Here is a 13,031-nt window from a genome sequence, read left to right on the forward strand (position 1 = left end):
CAGAGCCTCTATTTTTAAACAAAAAATAATGTTTTATTCTAGCTTCAAAATGTTTTTTTTTTTAATCAATACTTGAACGTAATAAGTTTTATTTGAAAAAAAGCTATATTTTGATCAAAAAGGTGAGAAAATCGAATTTTTATCAAAGAAAACATCCAAATCACAAAAACACCTACTATCAAAACATATATGCAGTAGATTGCTTCCATCAACACCCCCAAAGCTTTACAGTCCTGAACATTTCCAGGATCCACATTTCACTGTAACATTAGGCAGTTTTCATTTATATGCTGTTTTTGGTTGATGATCGCATTGTTTTTCATATGCATCTGCTTACATAAGAGATCGCTCATTTCTGCATCTTCCTCACCTGTGTTTGTGATCGGTTGATTGGACTCTTTCAGGAGATGTGTAATAGCTCCCACGTGCCAATAATCATAAAACTACGGAAACCTGGAAAATTCACAATTCAAATTGTGTTTGGAAGGGAAAGAGTTAATGTTGGGCTTGTTTTAGCTTTTGTCTTCTCCAGATGTTAACTGATGGACTGGAGTGCTGTGGATTACTTGTGGATTATTGTGATGTTTTTATCAGCTGTTTGGACTCTCATTCTGACGGCACCCATTCACTGCAGAGCATCCATTGCTGAGACACTGATGCAATGCTACATTTCTACAAATCTGATGAAGAAATAAACATTAATTTTAATGTTTAATGGCGCAGGAGTCCCGTTCCGTGAGCCACCCTCATCAGTGGGAACCTCTGCTGGACTCTGACATTAATCGGCATTCTCCCCCCCCCCCTCCTCCCCCCCCTCACCAAACACATAAATTATTCTCATGATGAGCGCGCCGAGCATGGACATGCTGACAGACACACACACGCTGAAGAACAGCAGCGGCTTGTTCTCCGCGATCCGTGTGCAGAGCTCGCAGCTCGTCCCATTGTCCCAGCACCACAAAGTCAACTGGTCAGCGGCACACACAAAAACACGCGCGGAGAGAAAATATCCCCACACACACTGACACACTCACAGACGCTTTGTCTAGAGAGATAAGAGGCGGAGCAGAAGAAGAGACCGAACTGGAGATCATGATGGTCCTGAAGCTTCCAGATATAAAACCCTTTCAGATTGATGCCATCCAACTCACGAGCTGCTCGGAGAACAGAGAAAGAGATCAATCATCACTAGCACTATTTAGAACATTTATTTATTTCAGTTTAAAATGTAAATACAATTTAAATGCATTTACTGTAAATTTATAGGTGCTATTTCATATCTCTTTCCGCACATAACAAAAACCGTGAATCTTGTCTAATGATGCAACATCGACAGACTTTTCCTACTTTTCCTATTTTTTTTCTTTTGATCAAAAACAAGTGAAATTTTGTTAATATTTGAAATGTTAAGTTAATGTTTAAGTATATTTACTTATAAGTAATATTTTAATTTAAGTTAATTATTTAATCAATTTACAAATAAAATATTTGATTTTAGTGTTTTATTTAGATTTTGTTTTTAATGGTTCATTCATTTTATTGATTTATTTAAAATTTTTATGATTTAGTAAATATTTCAAAGTTCACATTGGTCAGTGGTCACATGACATGCAGGTAAACAAAATATTTGATCTTTCTAGCAAGTGTTTTATTTTTATATTTTAAAATTAGGTATTCATTAATTTTACATTTTTAAGCTTTTGTTAATATTTCAGTAACAATATTTGCATGTTCATGGTTCAGGTAAACAATTTTTTGTGCATTTTTGTCGCTGTTGTTAATATTTTAAAATTATTTATGCATTTTAATTTTACATTTTTTATGATGTAGTTAATATTTCAATAATTTAGCCTTTGCATTTTCATGGTACTCTGATGTTGGCCAATGGTCACCTGGTAAGTGGGAATATATTATTATTATAATTATTATTATTATTATTATTATTATTATTATTATTATTATTATTGTATGTATGTATGTATTTTGATATTTTAAAACAATTTATTCATTTTCTTACATTTTATGATGTAGTTAATATTTAAATAATTTAACAACACATTTGCACGTTTATGGCTCTCTGATGTCAGTTAATGGTCACAACATGCAGGTAAACTTTTTTTTTTGTGTGTGTGTGTGTTTTATTTTAATATTTTAAAAAATATTTATTCATTTTAATTTTACATTTTATGATCGTGCATGTTCACGGTTCTCTTAATTTGGTCAACAGTCACATGACATGCACGTAAACAAATAAATTATTTGATTAGTGTTTTATTTTGACATTTTAAAAATATTTATTTTGATATTTTATTATGATTTATTCATTTTAACTGAAAAATTATGATTTAGTTAACATTTCAATTTAACACAGATGCATGCTCGTAGTTCTCTGGTGTAGTTAATGGTCACATGATAAACAAAATATTTACTAAATAAAATATTTAATCTTTTTTTTAGTATGAATTTATTTTAATTTGTTTTTTTATTTTAAAATAAATAATTTATTATTAATATTAGCCAGTGTTTTTCTCCGTTTGGAAAACCCTGATAGCACACACACTGTTTTCCACATATGCAGGTAAAAACAGGTGTTGTTCACAGCTTTATCATGTAATCTGTCAGAAAGCACACACACTAAAGCGTGAAGCGATGCTGACTCACATCCACACAAACACTGTAAAAGCAGACACACTGGGCTCAAGGATCACACAGCATCCACATGACACCCGTGTGTCCCTGTGTGCTCAAAACGTCTGAAAGGTTGCTCATTAACAGCTCTGAGACAGAATTACAGCGGCGCGACCTTTGACCCCGATGTCAAACCTCAGAGGAAGCGGCTGATTACGCCGCGTAAAACAGATAATGCTAGATAACACACACTGCTGCGCTAGCATTCTGCAACACGGCTCTTTAATCTCTAATGTTGTTATCAGATATAATGAGGACATGTTTCATAATCGCAGCTCATTAGTGCTCTTTGATGAGGCACCCGATCGCTGTTTATATTGATTATATTTAACAACTATATATTTGAGCACACACCATATTATCATGAAGACCAAAATATCTTAGAGATTTGAAGGAACAAGCTGCCAATGTTTTGCTTCAAATCAAATGTTGTTCTGTTCTGATTCATCTCAGAGCTGGTTGGTTTGGTTTAAGGAATGGAATATTGTTTTAAAATGCTTAAGAAAATTAATGGAAATAGTACTAAAATTGAGCACTTAATATAGTGCTTTATATATGGCAAATGAAACAAAATAATCAAAAATTAAATAACAGTAATAATAATAATATCAACAGTAATAATAACAACAAATATAATTATAAAAAGTAAAAATAATGCAACAAATAAATTCAAAAACTTTTAATTAACAGATTTTTAAACTAAATATATAATATATAACATTTTAAATAAAAATATATATATTTTAATAAAATATTTAATTATTTATTTAATATTTAGTTTAAGAAGAAATGGAACAAAATAAAAAATAAATAAAATAATAATTTAATAATAATAATATCAGCAGTAATAACAATAACAAAAACAATACAATAAAATAACTTTTAATTAAACTATAAAAAAAATATTTAGATGTTATATTCAAATTTAATTTTAACTATAGTATTAAATATAAAAAAATGTAATTAAAAAGACAAATATGTGCTTCTGAAATTCTTAAATAAATATTCGGATTTTTAGAATAATCAGATATTCAGAATTAAATATATTTTTAAATGCTTATTTTGAAAATTAATTGGGAAAAGAAATAATGGACCCAAATGCTAAAAGTGGGTACTTACTTTACATATAACAAATGGATAAAAAATAAATAATTAAATAAATAATTAAAAAATAAAATAATAACATCAAGAACAATAAGTAAAAATGATGAAATAATTACATAACTTATATATAAATATTTAAATAATAAAAAATAAATTTTTCTGAAATTCTAAAATCCTACTATTCAGACTCCACCCACCTTTCAGCGCCTCCTGCAGGTAGCTCCGGATATAGCTCTGTCTCAGCTGGTCATCATGAACTGCTTGATCGTCCACCCCTGTTGCCATGACGATGATGGGGCGATGGTCGCCATAGCGATTCCTCACCCATCCCAGCATCCTGCGGAGGCCCCAGGGCACGAGCGCCTGTCCCAGGTTCGACACTGGCCAGGTGGCATCCGTCATCAGCGCGCAGCCGTGCTCCAGGTTCAGCGGCTTCGGGTGTTTACATGACAACACCAAACGCGTTGTGAAGTGATTAAGAGCGACAAAATCCAGCGCCCCTTTAAGCTCCGCCCTCTCGTCGTCGGAGAAGCCAATCTGTGTGTTGCCACGCCCCTCGCTCCCTCCACCAATCAGAGGGTCGAGAAAAACACCCAGTTCAAACACCAAAAACTGTTGCTGGGCGGATTTGTGAGATTCTAAAAACGGATTGGCCGGTTCAACCCAATCTGCATGGAGAGCTAAACTAACAGCCCCACCCTGTTTTTGTCTAAACTGCGCATCATAAATGTGCCACGCCTTCGCGTGCGCTAATAGCAAGTGACGTGCCACTGTTTGCCATTCCTCGGCATATGCCTCATTTAACCGGTTTGGCTCATTAATGGTGATCCATGTCGACACCAAGGCTCCAAATTCCCTGATAGCAAAAACATGGCATATCGACGAACGCCTCCACAACGCTAGTGTTTCTCCATCCACCGTTAGCGTGCAGCAGTTCAGGCAAACCCAGCGAGGGCGAGCGGTAGCTGGGGTGATACAGCATCACGGCTGGCCGGATTCCTCTGCGCTGGAGCTCCATCAACACACACCGGTAGAACCGAACCTTCTCCGGGTCCACAGACGCCGGGTCACCGCCGGGCGCGAGCTGTGTCCAGTCCAGAGCGAAGCGGTAGTGTGACGACCCTGTGACCCCCAGCAGGAAGAGGTGCCGCTGGATGAACAGGAAGTCCGTGCACTGCGCCGGCCGCTTGTGAAGCAGGACTCCCGTGACGGGTGTGAGAGCGCCGTCACCCGACAGATTCCAGCGGTACACCTACGCAACAACGGACGCAGATGCACCTGAGAAACATGATGAGAAATTAATATGATTAAAACATTCTCAAACAGTACACATCTCAAACAAGTACGAGTAAAGAGATTTCAAATGCACTGAAAACTGGAACCAAATGGATATACAGCCTGATATTTCAGGAGAACATTTTTAAGAAATTGCATTATCATAATTTTTTTTTTTTTTTTATGTAAAAAAAAAAAAAGAGCAAACATTTAATTAGCCATCAAATAAAATTATATATTTTTTACTTAATTCATATATATGCACCCACATACACATGTACATAAACTTTAAAAATATAGCAAGAAATTTGATAAAAAAATATAAAATAAAAATAAAAAGTTATAAATATATTTAAAATTCTATATTAATGTATTTTATTTTTTATTTACTCAAAGTTTAACCTATTTACATAGCTATTATATATATATATATATATATATATAATATATATATTATATATATATATATATATATATATATATATACCCTATATATATTATCATAATAGGATCAAATTTGAAAATAAATAAAAAATATGATCCAATTTATATATATTAAACAAAAATGTAATAACTGTACCATTCATATAATTTTATAGAAGCATTACTGTAAATTTTTATGGTCTTGTTTTTTAAGATAAAACATGAATAACTGGTATTGCTGTCTTGTTTTGTTTTAATTTTGCCAGTTACCTTTATTAATGTCAGAATTATTAGATAAAAGTAAAAGACATAAAATAATGCATGGCCTCTGTGGTATTTATATAAATAACAAAAGTAGTAAAAAAAAAAAAAGTACTAATAGTACTAAAAAAAAATAGTTACTAATAAAAGGACAATAATAATAAAAAAAATAAAAAAACAAAAAAAAATAACAAAAAAAATAAAAAATCATATATATATATAAAAAAAAAAAAAACTTAACAAAACAATAAAATAAACACACTACTATACACAAATATAATTAATTATATAAAAATAAATAATTATTTAAATCCCTCCCACAATAAATCAAAAAAATAATAATAAAAAAAAGATTTTTGTTTTAGAAAGGATGTAAAATTTACTTAATTCTCATGAAAATAATGTCAATTCAAAGGATGTAAATGTCTTTAATATAATGCTTTACCTTCTTTATGTAAAAAAAAAAAAAAACATTTAATTAGCCATCAAATAAAATTATATATTTTTTACTTAATTCATATATATATATATATATATATATGCACACACATACACATGTACATAAACTTTAAAAATATAGCAAGAAATTTGATAAAAAAATATAAAATAAAAATAAAAAGTTATAAATAGATTTAAAATTTGCTATATTAATGTATTTTTTTTTGTATTTACTCAAAGTTTAACCTATTTACATAGCTATTATATATATATATATATATGACTATATATATATATATATATATATATATATATAATATATATATATTATATATATCTATAGATATATTATCATAATAGGATCAAATTTGAAAATAAATAAAAATATGATCCAATTTATATATATTAAACAAAAATAAATCCATATTGGGATCAAAATTGATACAAATATAGATTTAAAGTTCTTAATACAATATTAATACATTTTAATTTATCAAAATTAATCCTATTTACATAACTATTAAAATTTAATAAATTACATATTACGTTATCATTACAGAAACAATGTTGATAAAATAAAACTACAAAATAAAACATTTTTAATTTAACATATTAGACGATGTTAACAGCTCACAAAAAAAAAAATTCATTTGGTTTGACCACTGTTCTGTAGAATAAAGCAGAATGTGAATGGAAACTGCTAAAATAATACAGATGAAGTGTTTTTTCCTGTTTCGTCACCTGTAATACTGACTCGGACACACCGAACTGGAAGTCACAGGGGAATTGTCCCTCGATGTGTGGCCTGTTTTCGGGTGGGAAGCCGTTGTCTCTGACCAGCCGTCTGTAAAAGTGAGCGCTGGTCTTTGGGAATCTGTGGCGCTCAGCTTTACTGAAGTCGATGTAGAATAAACCTCTCCGAATGCTGTAACCGTGATTCCACTCGAACCCATCCAACAGACTCCAGGCCGTGTATCCGAACACACGCACTGCATCTACAGACACGGCTGAGAGGACACAGATACAACGACGTTATGGACAAACTATCTTTCATTTAATTCATTCAGTGTTTATCACTGTCACTTTCTTATAGTGCTGATTACGCACAACTCAGAGAATTGCATCTATATTTTTAATCGTTAGTGTGTTATGGAGATGTAATTCAATTAATTTATGAACATACAATAAAATAAAAAGGAAAACAAAAAACACAAAAAAAACAATAACTAAAAAAACAAAATTATAAATATAGAACTAAAATCAATGAAAGTAAAATAATTCTTCTTCACCATAATTAAACATTTGTAAATTACAAATAAATAAATAAATGTATTACAAATACATTGATTTATAAAAATAAAACATAATATGCATTAATAAACATTTATTCATTAAAAATCAAGTAATGTTTCATTTATTTATTAAAAATAAATACATAAATATTTTTATTTATTATAAATAAACAAGCAAATAAAAAGTATTAATAAAGAAATATTATTTATTAAAAATAAATTTTTACATTTATTAAAATTATATGAATACATATTATTTATTAATATATTTATATAAATAAATATTTTTTATTTGTATATTTAGTACATTTTACTTACTAAAAATACATTTATAAAAATAAATCAAATGTTTGTATTTATTACAAATAAATAAATTAATAAATAAATATTTATTAATTAGTCATACATTTATAAATACATTATTTATTTATTTATTCTAAAAATATTTACAAAAATAAGAAATATTTATTCATTAAAACATATTTATTCAGAAACAAATAAATATTGTTTATTTATTATAAATAAATATTGTTTATTTGTAACAAATAAATAAAAAGTTTTTTTGCAAATACAAAATGAAAATTTTAATTAAATTTTAATTTGAGTTGCATATTAACAGCAGGTGTGAACAGGGTTTAAAACACACACACACACACCTTGCATGACTTGTAAGATAAACCTCTTCATCATATAAATGTTCACAGTGTCCTCGACTCCAACAGAAGCATCAGTAAACCATCCGTTCTCTGCCACCAGCACCTGCGGATCACCGTAAGTTTGCTGGACCCAGACCAGAACACTTCTCAGGTCCAGCTTCACCGTCTGCCCGAACCGGGCCAGTCCTTGACCCGCCCTCAGCGTGTCCCGCTCGAAGGCCAGAGAGAAGAAGTCTGCGGTGCCCTTGATCCAGAGCCGCTCCTGCGCACTGAACTCTGGGATTACGCCGCGATGCGAGGCCTTCAGCGACTCGGGATAATCTCCACTTCCATATATGGGCTCGGCGAACCAGCCAATCACAGCCTCCATGGCCTTTTGACAGAGCTCCACGTTGGTGGGCGTGGCCTGGCCGTGAAGAGGCTCCACCCAATGAGAGCCGAGCGTGATGGAGACTTTACCGTTCTGATGGGGTCTGAAGTGTTTGTCGTAAACATGCCACGCTTTAGCATGAGCCTGCGGAGACACCAGAGCAAACCCTCATCAAAACTGAAGCTACTGGTCAGATCTGAGTAGAATCCCCCCGATTAGAAGTAGACATAGACATAATGCAGAAGAGTTCATGCCTTTATTAGACTATTCATCACATTTGCTAGTTTCATTTTGAAGACATGTAAAAACATGGAAATAAAGTCATATGTATTATAATTTCTCCAGAAGCATTACTATTATTTTCTTTCTTGTTTTTTTTTTTCAGACAACACAAGAAAAACCTGTATTGCTGACAAGTTTTCTTGAGATTTTTGCCATTCACTTTTGTTAATCTCAAAATAAACAGAAAAATAATAAAATAAAAATAAAAAGACAGAAAATAATGCATAGCCACTGTGGGATTTAAATAATAATAATTCATATATATTACAGTAAAAAATGATAAATCTAATTTATTAAATACTTGTATTAAAGTAATTGTATTACACTGAATCTTTTTTTCATGTAATTAAAATTATGTTTAAGAATAAATAATAATAAAAAACATATACAGTAGACACATTACTGTAGTGTTTTTCGACAATTTTAAATGCAATTAAAATAAAAACAAATATAAGTAATGAAAATAAGATTTTTCCGTAAAATGTGCATATTGTCATCAAAGTCAATGCAAAAACAACAAACTTGCTATTACTTGCACTACTGTCTGTTCATCCAGGAACACTGAATAATCCATTGCACACTGAAATATTTTCTAAACTTATTTCCCTTGCAATAGTTTAGAATTGTTCATATTTCATAGTTCTGCCTATAGTGTACATACACTTCACCTATTCATCTGTATATATATTTTCATAGTACACCTATTGTATAAAATGACTATTTAAAATCTGTAAATTTTGTCCATAACAATATCCTGTATAGTAATGTAATATTGTAGACCTTGTTAATTCTGTACTTACTGCTTATTGCCTTCTGGTAAGATGCTAACTGCATGAATCCTAATGGCTTTAAAAACAGGCTAATTCTTAAAACTTATATCTAATCTAAAAAATAAATAAATAAAATAATGAATCCTAATGGCTTTAAAAACAGGCTAATTCTTCTTTGTGTTCTTCAGTTTATTATTATTATTATTATTTATTAATCTTGTGGAGTAAAACTTATTTCTATTGGTCAGATCTGAGCAGAATCACCCTGTATGTAATAACTGTACCATTCATATAATTTTATAGAAGCATTACTGTAAATTTTTATGGTCTTGTTTTTTAAGATAAAACATGAATAACTGGTATTGCTGTCTTGTTTTGATTTTGCCAATTACCTTTATTAATGTCAGAATTATCAGATAAAAGTAAAAGACATAAAATAATGCATGGCCTCTGTGGTATTTATATAAATAACAAAAGTAGTAAAAAAAAAATAAATAAAAAAAAAAATAAAGTACTAATAGTACTAAAAAAAATAGTACTAATAAAAGCACAATACTAATAAAAAAAAAAAAAATCAAAATAAAATCAAAAAAAAAAAGAAAATCTAATTTATATTTATAAAGAAAAAATTGCATAACAATAATTGCAATACACTGCGATTTACAAATATAATTAATTATATAAAAATAAATAATTATTTAAATCCCTCCCACAATAGATCAAAAAAATAATAATAAAAAAAAAGATTTTTGTTTTAGAAAGGATGTAAAATTTACTTAATTTTCATGAAAATAATGTCAATTCAAAAATAAATGTCTTTAAATATATGCTTTATCTTCTTTATGTAAAAAAAAAATAAATAAATAAAAATAAAAATAATAATAATAATTTTGGTGTAAAAGGTGACCAGGATATTTTTAACAAAACTATTTAAACATTTGTAGTTGTATTTTAATTTCTCTCATATTTGTGGTTATTGGAGGCTCATGAATCCCATAATATCTCCTGACACACAGTCTGGCGTGCTGCATTATTTCTGCATCTACTCTTTTCACACCCGACCTTTGACCTCTGACCCCAGACTCACCTTGAGGAGGTTGTGTGCGGCGATGAAAGGGTCAGCGGGGTCTCCGGTCACTCCGGGAGCGTGAGCACCGGTCCCATAGCCCTGGACGGCCAGGAGAAACGGGTTATGCATCGTGATCCAGTAGCGGACCTCGGCACCGAACGTTCGGAAGCAAAACGCAGCATAATCTGCGAAAACATCGGCTGTACTTTGGTTCAGCCAGCCTCCGAATCGCTCTTGCAGGACCTGCGGGAAATCCCAGTGAAACAGAGTCACGACCGGCTCCACCTGAAGCTCCTTCAGCTTCCTGATCAAACGGCGGTAATGCTGCACTCCGGCTGGGTTGGGTTTCCCCGTGGCGTCGCCATCCGGGAAAATCCGTGTCCAGGATAAAGAAAAAGCATAGAAGTTCACACCTAGATACTGAACTGACTTCAGATCCTCCTCCCATTGGATGTAGCTATCACTGGATGGATCCGTGTGATGGGTAAAGCGATCCCAAACCGACTCGCCCTTCCCATCCACATCCCAGGATCCTTCGGTCGGGAACGCCGCGGACCCAACACCCCACAGAAACCCGCTGGGAAACAGACCAGTCTGCAGGAACGTCTCGTTGAGCGGCTGCAGCCACAGTTTAGATGCTTTTCCCTGGACTATCTCAATCTTTCCATATAAAATCAACACTGGAACTAAAGACACACACACAAACGAGACATGAAACATCGTAAGCGACCTACAGGAGCACAGATCCGCTCATCGTCCTCCACTGGAAAACCAAAGCATTACTAATAAAAGGGAGAGAGAGTGACGCACATAAACACTGAAGATCTGAGAGTGCAGGAAGACGAAGCTCTGATCAATGATTAACATGAACTCTGATCCTCTCATGACTTACAGCGCCTGAGAACGAGAGAGAGAGAGAGAGAGAGAGAGAGAGAGACTGATGATGGACGGAGAGAGAGAGAAAGAAAGGAAAGGAGCAGAGAGAATGAAGGATGTTTTATCTGGCAGATCAATGGAGTAAATTTAATTTGGCTTTTTCTGAAACACTCTGATGGATGTCTCTATGGGCCCTGTAAACTATCTTAGATCACACCTTTCATACTCTATTTAATTTAGATATCAATATCCATAATATACAATATTCATCAGTCTAAATAGGTGCATTACAATTAAACTTAATACATAACCTCAAAACAGGCTTGGTTTTCTATAAGATGCAAAATATTATTTATCTAATAATAATAATAATAATAAACAAATCAATAAACAGAAACAAACTATATGACTATGTGACTACAAATAATAATAAGACAACACCCTAACGATTTCTTAATGTGACTATATGACAAATAAAAATAAATTCAAAATAAATTATAAAATGCTTTTTTTTCTGAATCATCCCTAACGATTTCTTAATGTAGAGATTTTAAACGAATCAGTAATTACTGCTACATAAAAACTTTGCACCAAATTGGTTTATTATTTATTTATTTGTTTGTTTGTTTTTATTGCCAAACCAGCATCTATGTCTATTTTCATGGCAAGATCAATGTATTTTAAAAGAGACAAATAGCAGTAACAATAACTGACAACCAACTCTCGCAATATAACAAACATTATATAACATTTTTCATTCCAATATTTCATAAAAAAAACTTAAGATTCAGAAATTGCTAGTAAACTTCACATATAATTAAAAAGGAACAGCAATATACTGAATTAAATCTGAAATTGCGAAGTAGAAAAGTAGTATCTTCTTGTATAATAATCTTTAATAATTTTGACAATATTGACAAATCATTTTCAAACAATAAACATTCAGATAGCTAATTTATTTCACTTATTGTCTGAATTATTTTAGTTTAAAAATAAGTGATAATAATAATATAATAAAATATAAAAAAAATAATACAAATAAAATAATATAAAGAAAAATGTTATATTATAATTGTTTTTATTTATTATTTAAGATTAAGTTTAAGTCTGGGATTGTGAATGAATAAATAAATAAATAAATAAATTTTTACATACAAGACATTTGAAAATAAAGTAATCCAAAACTCTTTTAATGTGACTATATAACAAAGAAAAAGGTGGAAATCTGGAAGTTTTAATAAAAATCATAATAAAACGTGACATACAAGTTAATATGTTTAAAGAAACACCTAGATATGAACATGTATTATTTGCTGAGAATAACTCTGTCTCTGCAACACGTACATCTGACCTCGCTTTCATTTCAAGCTGTCATTTCTGAAGAACAGCTTCAATATCTCTCTAAAGACGTTACGCTGCTGTTTTATGCCACGAACCTCCAGCATCAAACCGGAAGACCAGCAAACAACTGCAATGAAAACAACAATAAACCTTTGCTTTACATTCAGGGTTGAAGATCAAACTCAA

The 13,031-nt window shown here is 31.3% G+C and overlaps 1 protein-coding gene across 1 annotated transcript; it reads right to left on the reverse strand.

Moving 5' to 3' along the window:
- Positions 1-400: 400 nt before the first annotated feature.
- On the reverse strand, positions 401-11,464 carry LOC122147549 (beta-klotho-like). The gene is given in 8 exon segments (XM_042770564.1): positions 401-453; positions 820-1,003; positions 1,006-1,154; positions 3,990-4,650; positions 4,652-5,044; positions 6,850-7,196; positions 8,138-8,651; positions 10,647-11,464. Coding segments are annotated over 8 exon segments (3,003 nt in total). The 5' UTR covers positions 11,349-11,464.
- Positions 11,465-13,031: the final 1,567 nt, after the last annotated feature.

The sequence above is a fragment of the Cyprinus carpio genome, chromosome A14, assembly GCF_018340385.1.
Source record: "Cyprinus carpio isolate SPL01 chromosome A14, ASM1834038v1, whole genome shotgun sequence".
Lineage (NCBI taxonomy): Eukaryota > Metazoa > Chordata > Actinopteri > Cypriniformes > Cyprinidae > Cyprinus > Cyprinus carpio.